This window comes from Perca flavescens, chromosome 15 (assembly GCF_004354835.1).
Source record: "Perca flavescens isolate YP-PL-M2 chromosome 15, PFLA_1.0, whole genome shotgun sequence".
Lineage (NCBI taxonomy): Eukaryota > Metazoa > Chordata > Actinopteri > Perciformes > Percidae > Perca > Perca flavescens.
Window position 1 is genome coordinate 8,548,663 of NC_041345.1, and position 24,196 is coordinate 8,572,858.

A 24,196-nucleotide genomic window follows, 5' to 3' on the forward strand; every position below is an offset into this window, starting at 1 on the left:
ACCAGAGCGAGGAGGCACTGGAGCGACAGCCAGAGAACCACTATGACATGAGGTGGAAGGAGAGGAGGAGGGATGAACGCCTTTCCTGAAATGACAGCTGATAGCACAGGGAGAGAAGCAGATTTTAAAGCAGTGTTGTGACACTGTGATTGGCCTATGGAATCCGTGGGCGATTCTGATTGGCTTATCAGAAAGGTGAAAGCCTCCAGCGCTGATTCACTTTTAGGGAGAGAACTGATTATTGTTAGGTCTTCCTGAAAGAATTTGCGCTGAGCTACATCATGTATATCATATATTTTACATAGTTTATTTCCCCTAAATTGCACATTATGTATCATTTTTAGATAATAAATTACCCTTTGTCTCTTCATTATATTACGTCCTGCTTTCCTGAGAAATATTATTACTCAACATTAAACACACAAAAACACAATAAAAATCACTTGTTGGTGAAATTGCCAAAACGATCTGGTTGCTTAAAGGAACACGCCAACTTATTGGGAATTTGTCTTATTCACCGTAACCCCCAGAGTTAGACAAGTCGATACATACCCTTCTCATCTCCGTGCGTGCTGTAATGCTGTCTGACGGCTCCAGCAGCATCAGGCCAGCACAGAACATGCAGGTGAATGGTTCCAGTAATCCTACTGCTCCGAATAAGTGACAAAATAACGCCAACATGTTCCTATTTACATGTTGTGATTTATAGAGTCTGGCGTGTACAAAAAACAACGTAACATGAGACACAGCCGTCTTCTAACTGTAAACAAACCGGGAACTATATTCTCAGGCGGAAGAATATAGTACTTGGGCGGAGTGATATGCTCGCAGCAAGCCTGTCTGAGAATATAGTTCCCAGTTTGTTTACTGTTAGAAGATGGCTGTGTCTCATGTTACGTTGTTTTTTGTACACGCCAGACTCTACAAATCACAACATGTAAATAGGAACATGTTGGCGTTATTTTGTCACTTTTGTCACAATTGGGAGCAGTAGGCTAGTTGGAACCAGTTACCTGCAGGATCTGTGCTGGGCTAAGCTAATGCTGGAACCGTCAGACAGCGTTACAGCACGCACGGAGATGAGAAGGGTATGTATGGACTTGTCTTACTCTGGGGGTTACAGTGAATAAGCTAAATTCCCAATAAGTCGGCGTGTTCCTTTAAATGAAACTACTTCAACTCCTGCAGTAAGAAACATTTCTTGTCTTTCCTCATCCGCACTGTCTCACATGACTAATGTCCTCAGGTCAAGTCATTCAAAATGAGACAACACAGACATTTGAGTATGATTGTTGTATGACTGGCTTTTAAGAACTCTGAATAAAAACAAGTAAAAATCATGCTGCATGATATTTGATATATGATTTTATTTCTGACATAACTACACACATATGAAGGTAAAATATGTTGTGTATTACAGAAGAGTAACTTGTAAATGGATGAACTACAATAGTTTTCATCTATTGATCTAAGGATTTAGTTTTTTGCATTTTGTCACGTTTCAGTTCCTGAGCAGCTGTTTTCCTCTAAAAGGCTCCAACTTTCTCTGTATGTCTGTTTCTTTAAACATCTGCAAACACTGAAACCATTACAAGTCTTTTATTAAAAGCTGCAAAATATATTACTATTCACATAATTCTGGCTGCTGTCAATGTATTTATGTTTGCAGCAAATAGAAAAAAAGAAATGCAGGTAGCAGCTACTACACAGCTTGGATCAGACAGCATGCAGGGAAAGGACTGGAGTGATTGTACATGGTGGTGTTGCATCCACCAAACTACAAAGATTCACTGAAGAACAAGTTCAGTATCGAATTAAGACTCTCCCAGTGACTCATCAGTAGACCTGAACAAAAACCCCTCAGAGCCTGAACACTTGTAACATGAAGCCACCAGAGGAGGAGCCCTCAGACCACTAATGGTTTCAACACCAGCTCACTGTTACAGTAAAGAGAGAAACAGTCTTTAGATTTTTTTTAAATGGTGATTTATCTACAGTACAGTATGACTGAATCCTCAAAAAGATAGTTTCTCTTTCATAACATCGTTATTTCTTTTCGTCAACAATCTAAAATGTGTTTGTCAGAGAACCAATTTCCACAATTCCACCACTACCCCTAGTCTTGTCAAGAGAACCATCTGGAAGGGCTTTGAAACTGAACTTGCCATTCAAAACTCTTTTCTTTATTAATTTCTGCTCAAGGCTTGTTTCTGCTAGCCACCCACAACATTACTGTACATCACTTCCTGGTTTCCCAAAACTAAAGATCGTCCCGAGGCCCAAATCACAAAACATGCATGCATTAATCCTACATCAAAAACAACTAGTGGTGTTAAAAACATTTGCGTTAACTCTTTATTATGGCATTCATTTTGACAGCCCTAGTTTAAATACTTGGAGGTTTCAATCACTGATACATCATTGTCTGTTCTCCCACAAGACAGACTGAATTACACTTTTAGAAATCGTTTACCATTAATTTACCTTATTTAAGTGATTATGTAGAAATAAAGCTGAATTTTTTTCAAAAGTTGAATTTTTTGCTCTGAATTTTAGTAGTTTAAAAATCGATGTATGGTCTAATAATATTGTACATAAGCTTTATTCACATGAAAAACAGCAATTTGATCAAAAATAACTTTAGGAGACATGAGATGTTGTTTACCTATCGCAAGCTGACAAGGTGATTTACCTACTACATGAACTGAAAGCAATTCTTTGAATGAAAATATTATTAATAACTTTTATTTATGAACAGTAACATTATTCCATTATTTGTACTTTGCATTGGACAAAAGTCAGAGTAAATAAACACATTGAAATGTTACAAAGTGACTTAAAGTAAAAATGTAGCTCAGCGTAAATTCAGTCAGGAAGACTCCTATTACGTTGTCTCTCTTCTCTTTAACTGATCAGCTGGGCAGTGGGTGTTTCGGTTCGTATACCAATTGGAATCGGGCACTTATGTTCTAACCAATCACAGCAGTCTACCTTGTTTTAAATCTGTTCTCTCTCTCCTGCTTCTGTCAGTTGTGTTTTCAGACTAGTGCGACCCGCCTCCTCCCCTTCCACCTCCGGGCCTTTTCGAGGGTGTCTCGGTCTTCTCCCGGCTGGCGGCTCGTGTTCCGTCTTTGGATTCTTCTCACCACCACCAGTGTCTAGTTTCCATTGGGGGATGTGTTTGGTTTTCCTACACATTAGATTTGTATAGATACCCCTTTACAATGGAGACTAATCTCCAAATAATTGTTTGTACCTACGTGGTTATATCTTAGTAATAAATGCTTGCATATCTGCAACGGAGTCTCTCCTGATTGAAATAAAGGATTAGGTAACATCAGGTTCAAAATGTGAAACAAAGTCAAAAGATACGGTGAGATGATTTGTGAAAACACAAAATAGAGTTAAGAGAAAGCCAAAAAAGGAGGAGTTAATGCAAAACTCAGATATCTTCCTCCTCTACTTATCTGAGTGCAGAGAGGAGGACAGAGAACAGTGGACACACAGTTTAACATGATGGACTATAGCACAGGACTGCTGCTTTTAACTCTCTGCTGGGCAGGTGAAGATTTTCACTGATCTTGATTTAACATAGCTTTTATTTGGTGTCATCAGATAATTTCACTTGATGTTTTTTATCTTCTTGACAGGTGTTGATGGTCAGACTCTGACAGAATCTGAACCAGCGATTAAAAGACCTGGAGAATCCCACAGATTGACCTGTACAACATCTGGATTGTCATTCAGTAGCTACAATATGGCCTGGATCAGACAGGCTCCTGGAAAAGGACTGGAGTGGGTTGCTACTGATGCTGGTGTTAGTAGCAAATACTACTCTCAGTCAGTTCAAGGCCGGTTTACCGTCTCCAGAGACAACAGCAGAGAGCAGCTGTATCTGCAGATGAACAGTCTGAAGACTGAAGATTCTGCTGTTTATTATTGTGCTCGAGACCCACAGTGACTGGAGTTGGTTGAGCAGCTGTACAAAATCCTACAGTACTCATTCTTTCAGGCTGGTAGTTTGAAATATTTTTCATAAAATTTATATATTTAAACATTTTATTAGGGCTGTCAAACGATTATTTCTTAATCGCGATTAATTGCTGAATTTCTATAGTTAATCACGATTAATCACATGATTAAAATTCTATTATTGTTCATTTCAGAACAGTTTTTAAGTACACATTAACAATGGAAAGCAATTCTTACAAGTGTATCTTGATTGGGAATCAAATGAATGCAAAGAAAGTTACTTTATGAACTTGACTTTAAGATTTGTATTTGTTTATTATTTATTTACTGTAAACAAAAGAAAAATATGTGAATCTGTCATTATTGCACAATTCCTCCAAGTACCTAACTAAAAAACTAACAATCCCTATCCTTACACCACAGCAATTAACTGAGATGTAACACTAACACTTTGATTATACAACCAAAATGGTCTACAAACCGGATGCCACAGCAGGACACTTGTAACCTTTACATTTTTCTAATAAGGAATGTAACAATTCTCCAGGACAGAAAAGGGGGGTGGCTAATGTCTCAAATGACAAAAACAGTAAAAAAACAAAATGTTAACTGTACTATAGCTCATAGGTGGTAGCTCAAGCTTGACGTGCTTCGGTGATATTTTATTTCAGCTTTGCACAACGTGCATGGCTTTCGACTTATCTACTGAGCCGTCCGGGAGTTTTGGAAAATAAAAAGCGTCATTCAGAATTGTGTTGCTGCTGTCTTTCTCCATCATGCCTGCAGCAGGAGGATGTGTTACGAGGAAGTATGGCAGCTTGATGCCATACTTGTTTCTAGTTTGGTGGTAATATTCATAATGCTTGGATCAGACACGCTGCTGGAAAAGGACTGGAATGGATCGCTTACATCAGCAGTGGCAGTGGCTACATCTACTACTCTCAGTCAGTCCAAGGCCGGTTTACCATCTCCAGAGACAACAGCAGACAGCAGCTGTATCTGCAGATGAACAGTCTGAAGACTGAAGATTTTGTTGTTTATTATTGTGCTGGAGAGCCACAGTGACACAGGAAGGAGCAACGCTGTACAAAAACTCAACATGTCAAAACTTTTTTTTCTTTTCTCATTCACAGAGTAAGTTTCAGTTCAACATCATCAACACACTCAGAGAAACTGTCTCAATAACATTTCATGTTGAAGCAGACATTGATTATTCTGTTGATCTGAGTGTAAATGTAATGTATGTATCTGTTGTTTAACATGTCTTACTCAAATTTTGTGAAGAATTAATACAAATAAATTTCAATTTGTGTTAACTAATATATAATAAGATAATAATTACATTTTCATTCAGAATCAGAATCAACATTTTTACTTTATTGATCCACTTATTATTTAGTTGCAGTGTCAAAATACATGTTCATAACACAATTCCAAGCATTGACAACTTTTGACAGGACAGTCCATCCTTCTTTTATAGCCTGTCAGTGTCCTTCTCTATGTAAAGTGAACTTCCTCACAGTCTGCTATAAAGACTTGATATCATGCTGTCAGTTGCAGCAGAAGAAGAGAAGCTCCCATCAGATCACCTTCAATAGCAACCATGTTCTCTGTAGCTCTGCTGCTGCTAATGGCTGCTGGATCCAACCCAGTCTCACGCCAGTTTGTGAAATGTTCACGTAATTTAATCTATATATTCGTGTACACAACATGTTTATCTCGTTTTCTTTTTCGTGATATCAACACATTTTTTTAAACTAATGTATTTCAATGGGAAGCATACAGCTTTGCTATTATTGGTATTTTTAGCCCAATAACCGCTGTTTTAATCAACATTAATTAACAAGATCTTATCACGGTCATTTCATTTCTTTTAATGTTATTATTTCGGTCTTATTGCCACAGAAGCTGGATTGCTTTGTTGTTTATTGATATATATATATTGAACGCTACATCTATGAACATTTATTTATATGTTATCATGGTATTCATTTCTTTATTTTAAAGTGGTGATAGAATACAAAAAAAAAAAAAAAAAAAAATTGTTTTCATAGTTGAAAATTGACAGTTTGGAGAGTAAATAGGACATAGAACCTCAAAATTCCATTGTGTTACGGGAAGTGACACAACGGACCCAAACGCACGACTCAGTACAAACAAAAGGTTTATTGGGCACAGGCTGGGACCAAGGAGCAGGGGGAGGCTGGGACTGGGGGGAGCTCAGGGAGAGCAGGGAGACAACAGGCGAGGAGCTCGAGGAAGGACGCTGGGAGCCGAGGGCCGAGGAGCGGAGAGAGGGAAGGCGACGAGCGGAGGTAGCGTGGACCAGGGATCCGCGAGGAGGGGACTGGAGGATGAGGCCAGCTGACTGGAGACAGAGGGATGAAAGGGATGACTGCAGGGAGAGAACACAGAGAGAGAGGTTAGGGCAGAGGAAACAGACAACACTGGGATTATTAGCGATCTCGAGAGGCTTGAAGCTTGTGTCACCATGAAGGTAGAAACAACAATCAAGCGAAGGTGGTGAGTCGAGCCGGGGTTTAAGTACTGTGCTTGATTGGAGATGATGACAGGCAGGTGTGTCTGGCGGAAGGAGTGATTGTGAGAAGGCGAGCAGGTGTGCACAATCAGCTGGCTGGCGCAGGCAGGAGGGGAGGGAGGGGGGGAGGGGGGAAACAGAGAGACACAGAAACTGACAGGGAAGCAAAACAGAAAAATAGAAAAATAGAGAAGAACACAGAAACTCACAGCTGAGAGGGCATCATGGAAAACAGAAACGTAAATAACAAATAGAAAATGAACCGGACCCCAACCATCACACACTGATACCCCTTTCCTCTGCAAATCTCACAATTTGAAACTGCTGCTGAAAATGGGCGAATCTCAACAAAGCTAAAAGTTGACGTCAACTCCTCAACTCCTAGTCTTTGTCACGCCCCAACATTTGCTGTGGCTACACCACTGACCTGAGGTCAGCTTGGTCTTCTGAATCTAGGTCACACAGATCTCAGAAATTGTTTGTTGTTGTTTGTCTGCTATTCCATCAATAAATTCACTTCTGAGACTTTTTTATGCGAGAAATCAACTATGTAGAGCTCAAATATGGGCCGTTTTACGAAAATTGATGGCTAATTGCAAATTTAGCAAATTTGGCTGCCGGCCGGGTTTGATGCCTTCCCGGTCGGCCTCTCTCCCTTCACAGACCCGTTATATGAGCTGGAGCTCTGTCAGGATCTCACACAAGAGCTGCGCTGTGTACTTTAGAAAGAAGAAATTTTGGAAGTTTTTCAAGGATATTGGAAATGAACCAAGGTCGTAAATGCATTGTTCCAGGCTGTACAATGGAATACTGGCCCAGAGAAAAGTGTTTAGAACGAGTATATCGGACAATGGAGCGGGAGATTGGATCTAACGCAGCGCCGCAGAGGACGTGTCTGCAGGGATTCACTCTCCGCTAAATTTTCCCAACGCTGACTAGCTACAGGGTGAGTTGTGAGTCTTTGGTGGAGGGTTTTTCTATGTCCCAAGGGTAACGTTAAACAACACTAGTTGTAATGAAAGTGCAACAACACTAGTTGTAATGAAAGTGCAACAACACTAGTTGTAATGAAAGTGTCGAAACTTTGAATTTTGTCTCTGCTGTTTTAGGCGCACTGCAGCCACGGCTTGCACCATGGGCATGTCACAGAGTGTGTGTATGTGTGTGTGTCTGTGTGTGTAGCTCCGTGTGTGTGTGTGTGTGTGTGTGTGTGTGTGTGTGTGTCAGTTTATGTAGCTCCGTGTCTGTGTGTGTGTGTGTAGCTCTGTGTGTGTGTGTGTATGTAGCTCCGTGTGTGTAGCTCTGTGTGTGTGTGTTTGTGTGTGCGTGTTTGTGTGTAGCTCTGTGTGTGTGTAGCTCGTGTGTGTGTGTGTGTGTGTGTGTGTGTGTGTAGCTCCGTGTGTGTGTGTGTGTGTGTGTATATATGTTGTTTGCTCAGCCAATCAGCGCGCAGCTCATCTAAATATTCATGAATATACCATATTAGGAGACCTTAAGGAACAGTGTGAAATACCCTATTTAATCATTCTATCACCCCTTTAATAATATTATTTCGGTCTTATTACCGGTGAAATATTACAGATAAGACAGAACAGTAGGCTATGATATGAGCCAAGCTGGACGCATTCAAAGCCGATATCCCACAATGCAATGAGGGCATTCATATTAGAGAATTGGACAGCGATCAGTGGGTCTTTAACACCAGTATTGCTTCAATGTACATATGTATAATTTTTGTTCCAGTAAGTTATGCACCGTAATAACGTTTTAAAAAATCTGCTGAAGACTCCGGAAGTGATATAGTAATTACCGCTCTACGGATAGGAAAGAAATTGTAGAAATTGTCATATACAACATGCTGCAATCTTTCACAGACGCGGAGCGGTAATTCCTACGTCACTTCTGGAGTATTCCCCTGATATTTACATTATTAAGGTGCATAACTTACTGGAACAAAGCTTAGCAACGTGTTGTTGCTAGTGACAAAACCACTGATTAAATATGTACATTGAAGCGATACTGTCGTTAAAGACCCACTGATCATGAAAATATGTTTTGAGGAGAGATTGAACACAGGACACTTTTCAATCAAAAAGGAGGAGTTAATGCAAAACTCAGATATCTTCCACCTCTACTTATCTGAGTGCAGAGAGGAGGACGGAGAACAGTGGACACACAGTTTAACATGATGGACTATAGGACAGGACTGCTGCTTTTAACTATCTGCTGGGCAGGAGAAGATTTTCACTGATCTTAATTAAACATAGCTTTTATTTGTATCATCAGCTTATTTCACTTGATGCTTTTTATCCTCTTGACAGGTGTTGATGGTCAAACTCTGACAAAATCTGAACCAGCGATTGAAAGACCTGGAGAATCCCACAGATTGACCTGTACAACATCAGGATTCACATTCAGCAGCTACTATATGGCCTGGGTCAGACAGGCTCCTGGAAAAGGACTGGAGTGGATCGCTTATATAAGCACATCTAGTTTTTATCTTCAGGGGAGATTCACCATCTCCAGAGATGACTCCAGCAGTAAACTCTATCTGCAGATGAACAGTCGAAGACCGCTTTTGTACACACAAAAGTCAGAGTAAATCTTAACTTTAAGAACTGATTAAGAATCAGCACAAACCACATGCTCCAGGATGACATCAGGGGATAATGCTGATCAGAATGTATGTGTTCTTTAGTCACATTATGAGGTTTTCACACATTATCTTTGGTATGTCAGGTTTTTGTTCCAGCAATGAGTGGAGATGCAGCACTGTGATGACTACTGGGGCCGTGGGACTGAAGTCACAGTAACAGGTAAGTCACATTTTAAACAATGTGGTTTTTTTTTTACTTTGTAATGTCATTATTGGTGTTAGAGAAGTTTAACTTATAGTCCTATATTAAGGTTTATATTGATGTTGGACACACTAGAAAACAGAGCAGACAGATGTTTTTAACGCAGCTGTTTCTTAGAAAACATTTGAAAAACTTCTTAATGCAGATGGTGGTTTGAGTTAATCTTGTAATTGATTCAGCTGGATTGTAATTGGTGTTGATGAATGTTTGCATCTTTTTATTCACATTATTATTCAATACATGTTGTATTACCGTGGATATTAATCACCATACCGTACCTAAATATCTTAGAGAAAGAGTTACCGTAAATCTGAACATAGGCGAAAATATTTTATTTATGCATTTAATTTCTGGGTCAGTATGTGTTTCAATTAAACAACTGAACAAATATATATTTAAGTACCTACTATTACATAGTATGTAGTATCTATTTATAGTTTATTTGAAACACCAAAGCGATGACTGACTTTTAGAAGACCGTATGCATCATTTGCATCGTAGGTTCAAATGTTAGTAATCTCTTTTAGTTTTAGAGGAATTCTTTTTCATCGAGTGATTTTTAATTCTTCCAGACAACTTTTCTAGGTTTTCAGATTTAGGGTTAAACCAAAAGGAGCAAATAATGCTCATCAAAAATCATATTTTATGTTAATAATTTTACTATTTTAAAGGTCTTGATTCCAAAAAAGTGTAGTGGTTTTTATTTTATATGTTCGTATATGCCATTGTATTAACACACTCAGCTCGTCTGTCTGAACACAATTATTTATTTCTTTATAAGTCACTATTAAATATAAAGATATAAAGATAAAGATTAACATAAACCAGACACAATGGTAAAGAACAACTTAGGTTCCAGTTTGGGAAATGCTCAAATTCTCCAACAATGAGCACCATTTTAATATTCACAATAATGCTGATTTTGCAGTCGCAGGTGGTAGTTATAACGATAACAACAAAAACATATTTAATATAAGACCTGAGTTTTAAAAATGTATTGAGTTACTTTAAAATTTCATAGTTTTATCACCAGTTAAAGTTATTTGTATCATGATTTGTTTAATATTTATTGATTTAGCTTTGGGTCTCTATTTCAATTATGTGGTTTAACAATTCAACCAATCATTGGCTTTTAGATTAACAATTGATTATCTGTGATAATGTATGCACATTTGTATTCATAGGATTTTAAACTTAAAAAATCTCCTATTTGAAAGATTTTAAAACGGTTCCCTTTGGTTCTGTGCAAAACAATTAACTGTTGATTGTGTTGCACACACCTTCCACCCAAAGAGTATACCAGCCATGGCAAAAATGCTTTAAATTGATACATTACATTTCACAAAACAGTGTGGTATTAAACATTAGTGCCATTGTATAAGCTCCGATCCAGCCAGTTTGTCAAAAAAAAAAAAAAAGATTGATTAGAATGATTAAAAGTTTATTAAAACATTTAATCATTGAAATAATTTTTTTAGGCAGATGTTCTTGTCCTCAGTTTTATCATGCAATATTGTGCAATATATTTATTTTATTGGTATTTACATGTTTTAACACTGTTTCACAGAAACTACAACTCTGTTCACTTTGGTTCAGTGCAAACCTGGGGCTGCAGATAGAATCACTGTTGGCTGTCTTGCACAAGACTTCTACCCAAAGAGTCTTACTTTCCAGTGGACCAATGCCAGTGGGAAAAGCCTGACTGCAGCTATACAATATCCTCCAACTGAGAAAAACAACAAATATACAAGAGCCAGTTCGCTCACTGTATCAAAATCTGAATGGGATTCAAGGAGACCTTAATCATTGTTCTGTGACTCACCCTGGAGGCAACAATTTTGTGATTTTTTATACTTATCATCATGACTCTCTTATGTCTATGGGTCCACCTTCATCATCTTATTAATCTTGTTTTTTTAAATGAAAATGTTCAATAATAATGTCTGTTTCTCATGTGTCTGGTATTTTAGATTCAAAATTCTAAAATGAATAATTACAGACTGACGCTTTGATGTGAACAGCAACAAGGCACAGGTACCCTCATCATCTGCCAACGAGCAGGTACCCCAGGTGACAGCTGCCCAGATAAAAAAAGTATGTTGACAGCGTCAACCCACGCAAGGCTGCTGGGCCTGACAACATCCCTGGGCGTGTGGGGAAGGGGTGTGCTGAGCAGCTCAAAGATATCTTTGCAGATATCTTTAACAAGGTGTGGTGCCCACCTGCCTTAAAAGCGCCACCATCATTCCTGTGCCTAAAAAGCCAAATCCGAACTGGATAAATGACGTCCGTGCCATGGCTCTTACACCCATAGCCATGAAATGTTGGGAAAAGATACAGGAGCCTCCACTCCAGAATCAGCAGATTGCTGAACAGCTACTTTCCACAGGCTGTTAGGATTTTAAATGGACTGTGCCCACTCCCACTGAATGAACTGCACTTTGTTTGACTAAACACATGACTGCATTGCTTACTGTGCTGCTATTCTACATAAGCTGCTACTCTCCACTGCACTTTAATATTCTGTGCCCAAGCTCTTCTTATAAGTCTATATGCTCTATATGCTTTAGATCGTATTTTATGTGTTTTTATTTACTTGTTTTATACTGACACTAACTGGGGAACAATATTTATTTTTTGTATGTATGGAAGTACACATGACAATGACAATAAAGTAAATCTTGAATCTGTTCCACACCCACAGAGGACCCATTGCCTCGAAATGGATCTGTCAAAATGGAACTGAACCAACCAAGTCCCAAAGAAATCTTTAGCAACAACCAGGCAAAGTTGAAGTGTATCATTACTGGACAGGACCAGAATGTTAATGTAAATCAAGTTGAAATCACTTGGAAAATCGATGGATCCCCTGTCACCAACAACATCCAAACAACACAGACGGGAAGCAGCAGAGTCAGCACAATGACTCTTACCCTCACTGAGTGGTACAAAGCCAACAAAGTGGGCTGTTCTGCCATGAAAGACAATGTGATACAAGCTAGTCAAGATCTGACTTTCCACAAAGGAGGTATGTTACTGAGTGTCTTTGATGGAGACAGATTAGTAGAACAGTGACCTGTAAGTCTGGGGAGGCAGCCAATTTACACAGACACAAACATGTTATAATCGATGTATAGCAAATGTAAAAGCCTAAATATGAACATCCTTGTTAAACAGAGTATCTCTTTCAGATGGGAGCGAGCCAAAAGTAACAGTCCACATCCTCCCTGATGAGGACATCATCGATGAGGTCACTCTGGTGTGTCTGGTTTCCAATCCGGTGCAGCAGGATTACTACATCGCCTGGTCAGAACATACTGGAAATAAACAATCCAGCTATACTGATGGCATTAACTTCCCCCCAATGAAAACCCAACAAAGATACTCAGTTGCAAGTATTTACACCACCACCAAAGACAAGTGGAACAACTTCACCATGTTCACCTGCAATGTATGGCCTGGTAGAGGTGAACAGTCTATTAAATCCAGAGATGTGTCTAATGCCATGAGTAACTCCATTGAATGTAAGAAATAGTAGATTCAGCTTTAAATGTGGCAGTTTGTGCTAATGTGTTGTTCTGTCTCTGTGTGTACTCTCTGTCATGAGAACCTGTCTTTGTGATTGTAAAACGGTCCATTTACTATTGTTTATCATACTGTGTTTCAATCTGTCTACGTCACATTGTCTAACAGCTTGAGAAGTGTGCTGACTTTCAAATAAATGTTGCATGGAGACACTTTTGTTACACGTTTATAAATGACTTCAATATTTTAAACAATCTATGTATGAGTAGTTTTCAATGATATCTTACAGTAGTACTGTATAATACTACACTGCTCCACTGGATTAGGATCCACACTTTATATGTGATCAAAGTGAATAATGCTTGATTTCAGTTCCTGAGCACAATTTAAGAGAGAAAAATATCTTATGTGCTATCTTATTAAAAACCTCTCTCTCTCACACACACACACACACACACACACACACACACACACACACACACACACACACACACACACACACACACACACACACACACACACACACACACACACAGGCACACCTAACTGCCTATGCCTTCCTTTACTCCAGATTCAAAACTGAGTTTTGCTCTGAGCTGCACAGATGATGATGCCTTTGAGGAGGAAGAGTACAGCAGCCTTTGGTCCACAGCCTTCTCCTTCATAATCCTCTTCATATCCTCTCTTCTCTATAGCATGATATTCAGCCTGGTCAAGGTAAACATGCAGGCTTCCTCTTACTCTTACTTGTACTAAAGACTAAAGACTGAATGCAATACAGGATTTATACATTACAGTTCGACCAAGTACTTTACAAGTTAAAGCCCAGTCATGTAAATAAAACTCAAGCACATAAAGGAAAGGATATTTTTGACCTACTCATCTTTGAACAGTTTTTCTGTGGTTGCGGTAGCTAATTTCCATCATCACAAACAATATGTGCAAGAGAAGAAAAGACTCTAAATTGCCTGGATATTATCAGTATAATATGGGATTCCCCTGTAATAAAAATGATTGCATCCATTTAGCAAAATAAAATAAGACTTAAGAGACGAAAATAAAAAATAAAATATGTAATTGATTATAGGCAATTTCTGAAACGTTAATTGACACCAAATTATTCTTTTTGGCTGGTGAATTGCTCTGACTATAACAAACCTGTAATATTAAAAGTTTATTGTGTTGATTTTAATGGACACAATTACACTGTATAAACTGCATCCCTTTTAGAGTTTATTGGAGAGAATAGGCATGGCCAATGAGCTCAGGGTTGACTGATTCTGGTTTCTGTGGTTTTATATGCGGCAATAACCATACTAGTATATTAGCGATTTATTAAATTAAACAGAAATGCCACCTTTAAGTAAGTTTAAGTACATAGTTATGTACTGGGACCGGTCTGAGGATAAACTTTGTTATGCTACTGTTAAAGTTCTTAAATCTTTTTTATTTAGAACCAATGATGTTGTCCAATAGTTTATATACTGTAGCCAAATCTGCTGGCCAACTATCTATTATTATTGAAGTATTGAAGACACAGAGACATGAGTGTTAATTCTCAGGCTGGGTTAAACTCCAGATTGAAGTGATCAATCAAACCTTACCACTATTTATCTGTATTTGAGCAGTGAATACATATTCTTTAATTGTTTGTGTGTTTGTTTTTTCAGATGAAGAGAACATAAAGGATGAGATGGATGCAAAGCATGATGACGACAGGTCTTCATTTGTTTTTTGTCTTTTTTATCTAATTTTTAAAACCATGTACATAATCGTTAATTACCGTATATTTGCCAAATAAAATAATGGTCGTCATATATAATGATTAAGTCATTGAAAATGGATTTCTCTGTAACCTTTAGAAAAAATAATAAATACAATTGCAATTCTTAATCATTTACTGTGTATGAATCAGGCTCATGAACCATTCGTACAGCTACGAAAAGTAACGCAGTGTAATGTATTCCACGTACGTTTTGCTGTATGCACCACATTGACTGCTGCTGTATAAGAGCGCTGTGGAACCGGTGGATGGGTGGCTCATAAAACACAGTGCTTTCATGTCAGGGAGAGGAGTTCACTTCCAGGGGAAAACAAAAGACTTTCACCCAGGAATCACATGTTCATTCCTCAGTAGTGTTTTAATCCAAACCACAATATTTTTCCTAAATCTAACAAGTGGTTTTGGTGTCCAACCTTAACTGTGGATGCCACATTAAACTCACTTGTTGTTGGCTAAACTTAACTGCCACGGCCCCTTAAAAGACCATCATCTTGTGTGCCCTGTAGCCGGCTCCGAGTAACCTTTTGTCAGCTAAACTATAGATTGTATAATAATAATAATGGACAAACTGTCTAGGCCTAAAAAAATGAAGCCAATGCAGAAGTGTGTTAAACCTGCATTCTATCTACTTAAGGGAGTAACTTAAGGGAAAGTTTGCCAGTTTTCTGTACTGTCTTACATGCAGATGGATGGCGGCAGTTGCCTACCCAGAGGTCCGTGTTTACCTGCTGGTAAATCTCCACTGGATGACTCATTTCAGAAGGGTTGGAAATCAGCAACTTTCCCTCTTTAGCGTTTAGCTTAGCGCCCTTACAACAATAAAAAACACTGGATTGGCCGCGTCATCCTTCCCCGCTTACCCTCTCTTGTGTCTCCACACTCGAGGCTTCAAAACGGCAGTCCATAAAGTAATGGGTGACGTCACAGATGGTACGTCCTCTATTATATATGTCTAAATTTGTAAACTCAACTAGCAGCAGCCACTGATACAAGCAACAGCTCACAGAGCTCTGTAGCCGGCATCTCACCTAATTTCATAGGATGTCATGGTGTGCATTCATTTTTGCATACATTTGATATCCTACGAACCCGTTCATTAGAACGTGTTGCATGAATACATGTTCCAGCATTGGGTACTGTTGTTTCATTATGATTAGGAAGTTATTTTATTACTTTTTTTGAAAACTTTTAGTGTCCTTAAAATGTTGTAGAAATAGACATTCTGTACGTGGCTTTGCATTTCATAGTTTGACTATAAATCTTCACTTTTTATGTTTGGTCATTTTGTTGATCATAATTGCTTTCATCTTTAATTTTCAATAAATATAATATTACAATAAATCAAATTTGGACAGCCACATTATTAAATTAAAGGGAAAATGAATATGAGTGATTGTGATGTGCTTGTGATAAACATGGAAGCTTTTTGAGGAATTTGTTGTCATTAAGAGTCACAACACAGGGATCTATGAACATCTAAAATAATAACGCGTCAAGTCAACGTAATGGAAACTTCTGGCAGTTAAGCTCTGTAGGTTTTTCAGTTTCTAAACATATAATCTTTGGCGAGTCACTTCCCCCTCTCTCTGCAAGTTTGGGACCACACCTGTGGTAGTGAAACTTGTGGAAACCGTCAGAGCTACAAATAAAGTTCCTCGAAACAAGAGGCCCATCTTTCTTTGAACCTTTGCATATCAGCACGTGTCCAGGCGCGAAGCTGCTAACGTGCATACAGCAGAGATATCAAATACACAGAATTTCATAAGCTCATCAAACAATATAACAGCAAATGCAAGACATGCAGAGTACAGAAATACCAGATACAGTTCAAATATATTTGTGTACCTATTTTGTTTAGCTGTATAGTGCACAGTTGTTATTTCACATATAGTTTCAAATTGGTGTTCTTCTGGATCTAGAACATGGCAGCACACAGCAGAAGGAGCTGGAGAATCCCACAGATTGACCTGCACAGCCTCTGGGTTTATATTCAGTAGCTACTTTATGGCCTGGATCAGACAGGCTCCTGGAAAAGGACTGGAGTGGCTTGCGATTATCCACAGTAGCATCTACTACTCTCAGTCAGTCCAAGGCCGGTTTACCATCTCCAGAGACAACAGCAGAGAGCAGCTGTATCTGCAGATGAACAGTCTGAAGTCTGAAGATTCAGCTGTTTGAACAGCTGTAAAAAAAATCCTACAGTATTCTTACTGTGCTGATGAAGCCAAATAATGAAAATGCTATATGAATGTAATATGTATATTATATATTTTATTATTGTTATAGTTTTTTTCCCCTAAATTTCACATTATGTATAATTTTTAGAATGATAAATTACCCTTTGTCTCTATATTATATTACGTCCTGCTTTCCTGAGAAATATTATTACTCAACATTAACAACACAAAAACACAATAAAGATCACTTGTTGGTGAAATTGCCAAAACGATCTGGTTGCTTAAAGTAAACTACTTCAACTCCTGCAGTAAGAAACATTTATTGTCTTTCCTCATCCTCCCTGGGCTGATAAACTCTGCACTGTCTCACATGACTGATGTCCTCAGGTCAAGTCATTCAAAATGAGACAACACAGACATTTGAGTATGATTGTTGTATGACTGGCTTTTAAGAATTCTGAATAAAAACAAGTAAAAATCATGCTGCATGATATTTGATATATGATTTTATTTCTGACATAACCACACACATATGAAGGTAAAATATGTTGTATATTACAGAAGAGTAACTTGTAAATGGATGAACTACAATAGTTTTCATCTTTGTTAAAGGATTTAGTTTTTTGCATTTTGACACGTTTCAGTTCCTGAGCAGCTGTTTTCCTCTAAAAGGCTCCAAGTTTCTCTGTATGTCTGTTTCTTTAAACATCTGCAAACACTGAAACCATTACAAGTCTTTTATTAAATGCTGCAAAATATATTATTATTAAACATGATTCTGGCTGCTGTCAATGTATTTATGTTTGCAGCAAATACAAAAAAATAAATGCAGGTAGCAGCTACTACACAGCTTGGATCAGACAGCATGCAGGGAAAGGACTGGAGTGATTGTACATGGTGGTGTTGCATCCACCAAACTACAAAGATTCACTGAAGAACAAGTTCAGTATCAAATTAAGACTCTCCCAGTGACTCATCAGTAGACCTGAACAAAAACCCCTCAGAGCCTGAACACTTGTAACATGAAGCCACCAGAGGAGGAGCCCTCAGACCACTAATGGTTTCAACACCAGCTCACTGTTACACTAAAGGATGAAACAGTCTTTAGATTTTTTTAAATGGTGATTTAGTTACAGTATGGTATGAATGAATCCTCAAATAAACATATTCAAATGTTACAAAGTGACTTAAAGTAAAAATAAATAAAAATAAAGGATTAGGTAACATCTGGTTAAAAATGTGAAACAAAATCAAAATGATAAGATATATGGTGAGATGATTTGTGCAAACACAAAATACAGTTAGGAGAAAGCCAAATAAGGAGGAGTCAATGCAAAACTCAGATATCTTCCACCTCTACTTATCTGAGTGCAGAGAGGAGGACAGAGAACAGTGGACACACAGTTTAACATGATGGACTATAGGACAGGACTGCTGCTTTTAACTCTCTGCTGGGCAGGTGAAGATTTTCACTGATCTTAATTTGAAGTTGTCTTTAAAACATTACCAAAATAAAAAAGCAACTGATTAATTTATTCATTTGACATGTGTTGATGGTCAGACTCTGAGAGAATCTGAACCAGTGGTTAAAAGACCTGGAGAATCTCACAGATTGACCTGTACAACATTTGGATTGCCATTTAGTAGCTACTTTATGGCCTGGATCAGACAGGCTCCTGGAAAAGGACTGGAGTGGGTTGCGAGTATCCACAGTACTAGCATCTACTAAACTTGGACAGAAACAGTTCAGAATTTTTTTTTCTCCCATGAGCCTTTGCATCGCTTCAGCGCAGAGAAGTTCAAATGACCTGCCCCTCCCATACAGGAACTTAACATCCTTAGTTATCTCTGCTTGATATGATCTGTGTGCACTGCATACTTAAGCGGATTATTACAAACAACTAATGTGATTTAGTAATGTATAGGGTTTTTAATAAAACATGAAAGTATAAGTAGTGACCACTAATTTTGTTTAATTACAACTACATCTAGGTTTACAGTGTACTATAATGACTTCTACTGCAGCAGTCGAGTCTGGATGTGATGAAGCTGAAATGTGGAACAGCTTAAAAAAAAGAATGTATTTGTTAGGGTTAATTTAAGTTTATTTAAAAACATCTTCACTCAATCCAAATAAAATGAATGGGCTTCAGTTTTAGTGAGGTCTGCATGTATAACATAAACTTATGGCTTATTGCAGTGGTTCCCAAACCTTTCACATCAAGGACCCCTACACTGACACAAATTAGATTACTGACCCCCATTTGATAAGATTTTGTTCCCGGATCTCCCATCTGATCTTCTCTTTGATGTTTTACTACAGAAAGTGTTTAAACACATGACCCAAATAGTTATACATTCTGTCACTGTGTATGAACTTCTTTCTTTTTTGCTGGGGACCCCCTTAAACACCCTCATGGACCCCTGTGGGTCCCCAAAACTCACTTTTGAAAACACTCACCAGCCTACCAATATTTCATCGTTGTTCTCTCACTCACGCAGAAAGTGCCGTCAGTAAAAACTCTTCTGTGATTGGAAATTGTGGCTTGTGGAATTGTGGGACTTTTTTTTAACAATGAGCAGTAAGACGAAAAAAGGTCATAGTAGGTCATAATAGTTACTCGCACACTGCTCGTAAATGATATCTCTGGATCACACATTTATTTTTAGGGGCAAATGTGAGTGAAATACTCATCTCTTTAATATAATGCAATCCAGTATGGCCCAATAGAGAAGATCTAACCTTTTAAATAATGACTAGAATGTGGTTTATAATGATCTGGTGTACAAAAATTGACCTGTACAATTTGTACCTGCATTGTGCCTGTACTCTGTACTACTGTACTACTGTACTACTGTACAACAAAAGGTACAATTCTGCTCTACCTTGTCAGCATTGCCCGATAAAAACCAAAGATTAGCTGTTTAGAGCATTCAATCACCCCCTGTCAGTTGCTGACATATATTGACATGATTTCTGCTTCTTGGACAGGAACATGGCTGGGATCTTAATATAAGACATATTCAATTTAATTGAAATATGTCAGACAAGCAATCATTGTTTTGACTTAAAAAATAAACATTCACTTTTCATTCTTCCATTAACTAGCCTCTTATTCTTGAGAGTCATTGGAGGCTGGAGCTAATCCCAGGTGACATTGGGGCGAGAGGTGGCGTACATCGTGGACAGGTCGCCAATCAATCACAGGGCTCATTTACATTACATTTTCACCAAACAAAAACTGAATGCCAAGCCTAATCTAGTGGTATCCTCCCTGTGAGGAGGAGTCAATGCAAATCTCAGATATCTTCCACCTCTATTTATCTGAGTGCAGAGAGGAGGACAGAGAACAGTGGACACACAGTTTAACATGATGGACTATAGGACAGGACTGCTGCTTTTAACTCTCCAGATAAAAATATCTGGATATGAAGAAAACAAAAATTCAAGGCACATATTTTCACTCTGCAGATATATTAACACTGAACAAACTCTTCTATTGACTCCAATTAGACCAACATTGATGCTTCATATGTTTGATTTTATGCAAACACAGTGACCTTCCTTGTTTCTCAGATATAAAATCATCACATCAGGCTGTCAGTGGAGTTCACAGCACGTCAGTTTCAAATTTTTTTTTACAAAGACCAACAGGTAGTGATGGTCAAATGAAGGTTCGCGAACCAGTGTCTTTACTTTCTGAGCTCACTAGATGGCTCTCTCTGTTCAAAGAAAAAGGTTAAATGAATGGCAATTCAATGGGTTTTCAAACCCTTTGTTGAACAGACAGCACCATCTAGTGAGCTCAGAAAGTAAAGACAATGGTTCGCAAAGCTTCATTTGACCATCACTACCAACAGGAGGCAGTAGGAGACCTAAAATATAATAGCAGTACGAGTATAAAACAAAGAGGCACACAATGACAGCAGCAGATGATTTGGGGGTTTTTGACTTCCTGTTTTATTTTTTACCAACAATGTAATGATGAATAACTGACTGAGTTATAGTTTTATTGAGAAGTCTGAATGTATTTTTTCTCTGTTATAAGGTTTGTAAAGAATACGAACATTCAATTTAACATATTGTGAGAAATCACACACTGTGTAATACAGTGTGTAAACTGGGTAGCAATTGTTGTCATTTACACACATTTGAATGATAAAAATGACACAAAGTTTCCCAGGTATAATTTATTGGGCTTTTACATGTTCACACTACTTAGATTATGGAAACAATAGAATATCTCAACATATATATATGGACGACACAAATGTACATAACGAACAGCAGTATGATCACAGCACACTGTTCACTGTTATTACACTGATTCAATACTCAACATGTTTTCCTCCACAGGTGTGAAGTGTGAACAGTTGACCCAGCCAGCCTCTGTGACTGTGCAGCCAGGTCAACGTCTGACCATCACCTGTCAGGTCTCTTATTCTGTTAGTAGCTACTACACAGCTTGGATCAGACAGCCTGCAGGGAAAGGACTGGAGTGGATTGTAAGAGGAGGTGTTGGATACACCACATATTACAAAGATTTGCTGAAGAACAAGTTCAGTATCAGCTTGGACTCTTCCAGCAACACAGTGACTCTAAATGGACAGAATGTGCAGCCTGAAGACACTGCTGTGTATTACTGTGCCAGAGAGCCACAGTAACACAAACCATCAGTAGACCTGAACAAAAACCCCTCAGAGCCTGAACACTTGTAACATGAAGCCACCAGAGGAGGAGCCCTCAGACCACTAATGGTTTCAACACCAGCTCACTGTTACAGTAAAGAGAGAAAAAGACACAACACAAATTAATCTTACAGTAATTAAATTTAACACAGTACAATTAATACATTTAAATACTACATAAAAATCACTGATACATCATTGAAGGTATATATAACTTTTCAAGTGATGGAATAAATTCAGTGATTTTCTACGGTATAAATGAATTGCGTCTCTTCCGTCATATCATTATTTACTTTTCATTAACAATCAAACATATGTTTGTCAGAGATTCAGGTTTCACCTTCTCTTTACTGTATGTGAGAACACCTGAACATTTCATCTCCATTTTGATTTATTCAAATATACTTTAGTCAGCTGATTTACTATCATCAGTATGTAAATCAGCCTCCTTGTGCGTAGCCTCATAAAGAAGTGAAGTGTGTGTGTGTGTCAGTGAGAGACAGAAGAGCTGACATCAGTTCAGCTTCAACATCAACATGTTCTCTGTAGCTCTGATACTGCTGCTGGATCCTGTGAGGAGCTTTCAGTGGATTCACTCTAATACACACATTAGAAACCCTGAATAGTCAGATGAATGATGGAGATAATGTTGATTTGTGTTTCCACAGGTGTGAACAGTATTGATCTCATCCAGACAGACTCAATGGTTGTGCAGCCTGGACAGTCTCTGACCATCAGCTGTCAGGTCTCTGGTTATTCTTTGACTGATAACAGCTATGCAACAGGTTGGATCAGACAGAGTGAAGGAAAACCAATGGACTGGTTTTAGTATCAGTGGGGAACAAGTGGCCTTCTTCAAAATAATGCTCTGAAGAACAAGTTCAGCTACAGCAGAGACACTTCTGCTCTAACAGTGACTCTAAAAGGACAGAATCTGCAGCCTGAGGACACAGCTGTGTATTACTGTGTACGTCAGCCCACAGTGATACAAACCACCAACAGACCTGCACAAATACCCAGCAACCAGCAAGACTCAACCACACACACATGTTCTAAATGTGAACATTAATAAAGACAGCACTCTTGAATGAGTTGATAAATTTAATGTTTATGGAATTCAATGAATGGTATTAATCGTGTTGTAAAGCCTATAAAAGATGAGAAACACATTTTTCCTGTTTTCATGTTACGTCTGATAACTAACTACATTTAAACAGTAGCTACATATCTTCACAAAAACACAAAAGTACAAAGCATGTATAATATAATGACATAATTAGATGATATTAAAACAATTTTCAGAAATGCTTGTAGATGTTGGTGATCAGACTTAAACCTTTGTTTATTTATATTATTGTAAATGATCTAATGTGGTGCCCATTATGCTCAAAGTGACTAATGAGAAACAGAGCATTCATTCCAAGATGAATCATAATTTAACTCATTTTAATAACCCTTGTTTTTTTAACGTGTCAGATGTAATTTGTGTATCATTAGAATGAATATGGTTGTGGTGGTAATGCCGGCTAACATTTTACACAAATTAAAATATGTCAGACAAACATTAAAACAGCTGACTTGGAGGTTTGACTCTGACTCAGTTTCATTAAATATCTCCAGTCCAGATGTTTCATCCCTGCGAGGAGGAGTCGATGCAAAACTCAGATATCTTCACCTCTACTTATCTGAGTGCAGAGAGGAGGACAGAGAACAGTGGACACACAGTTTAACATGATGGACTATAGGACAGGACTGCTGCTTTTAACTCTCTGCTGGGCAGGTGAAGATTTTCATTGATCTTAATCTTATATATCTTTTTTTTCTTTTTTTTCCATACAATGTTTTTTATCCTCTTGACAGGTGTTGATGGTCAGACTCTGACTGAATCTGAACCAGCGATTAAAAGACCTGGAGAATCCCACAGATTGATCTGTACAGCCTCTGCGTTGGATGTTAATGGCTACTGGATGGCCTGGATCAGACAGGCTGCTGGAAAAGGACTGGAGTGGGTTGCTACTGATACTAGTGGTGGCACCAACTACTACTCTCAGTCAGTTCAGGGCCGGTTTACCATCTCCAGAGACAACAACAGAAAGCAGCTGTATCTGCAGATGAACAGTCTGAAGACTGAAGATTCTGCTGTTTATTATTGTGCTCGACAGCCACAGTGACTGGAGTTGGTTGAGCAGCTGTACAAAATCCTACAGTACTCATTCTTTCAGGCTGGTAGAGCCCAAGCATGAAGTATTTTTCACAACATTTATGTATTTATTTATTTTTATATTAGCTTTTGTTGTTTTGAGGTTGTTAATTTGATTAATATTCTGTAATCTAATTTTCAAATACAGTATGTTATATAATAGATTAACAATCCTCCCTGAATTAAACACATTTCGGAAAAACACACAAAAAAAAAATCTCCTTTTGATAAAAGGTCCAAAGACAGCCCAACAATTAGGTTGCTGAAATTAAACTTCTACAAATACTTTACATTTCTACAAATTAAGACACAATACACAATACATAATTACTGTTTAAGGGCCTTATTTTGTTGTGATTACAGCAACCAAAAAAAAGTAGTGACCTCAGTATTAATTTGCCAACCCACTCCTGAAATTCTTAATACATTTAATTTTATGCCACCATTAATCAT

The 24,196-nt window shown here is 38.1% G+C and overlaps 1 protein-coding gene and 1 gene segment (V, D, J or C); both read left to right on the forward strand.

The window, feature by feature from the left end:
* The first annotated feature begins 3,500 nt into the window (after positions 1 to 3,500).
* Positions 3,501 to 14,668, forward strand: LOC114569330 (uncharacterized). The gene is made up of 10 exons (XM_028599154.1): positions 3,501 to 3,562; positions 3,651 to 3,957; positions 4,845 to 4,984; positions 6,151 to 6,394; positions 7,621 to 7,661; positions 8,833 to 9,051; positions 12,074 to 12,397; positions 12,561 to 12,893; positions 13,466 to 13,611; positions 14,565 to 14,668. The coding sequence occupies exons 1-10, from the start codon at positions 3,514 to 3,516 to the stop codon at positions 14,577 to 14,579; spliced, it is 1,818 nt and encodes a 605-aa protein (XP_028454955.1). The 5' UTR covers positions 3,501 to 3,513; the 3' UTR covers positions 14,580 to 14,668.
* Positions 14,669 to 23,232: 8,564 nt separating this feature from the next.
* Positions 23,233 to 23,714, forward strand: LOC114569337 (Ig heavy chain V region 914-like). The segment is given in 2 exon segments: positions 23,233 to 23,323; positions 23,404 to 23,714. Coding segments are annotated over 2 exon segments (360 nt in total).
* Positions 23,715 to 24,196: the final 482 nt, after the last annotated feature.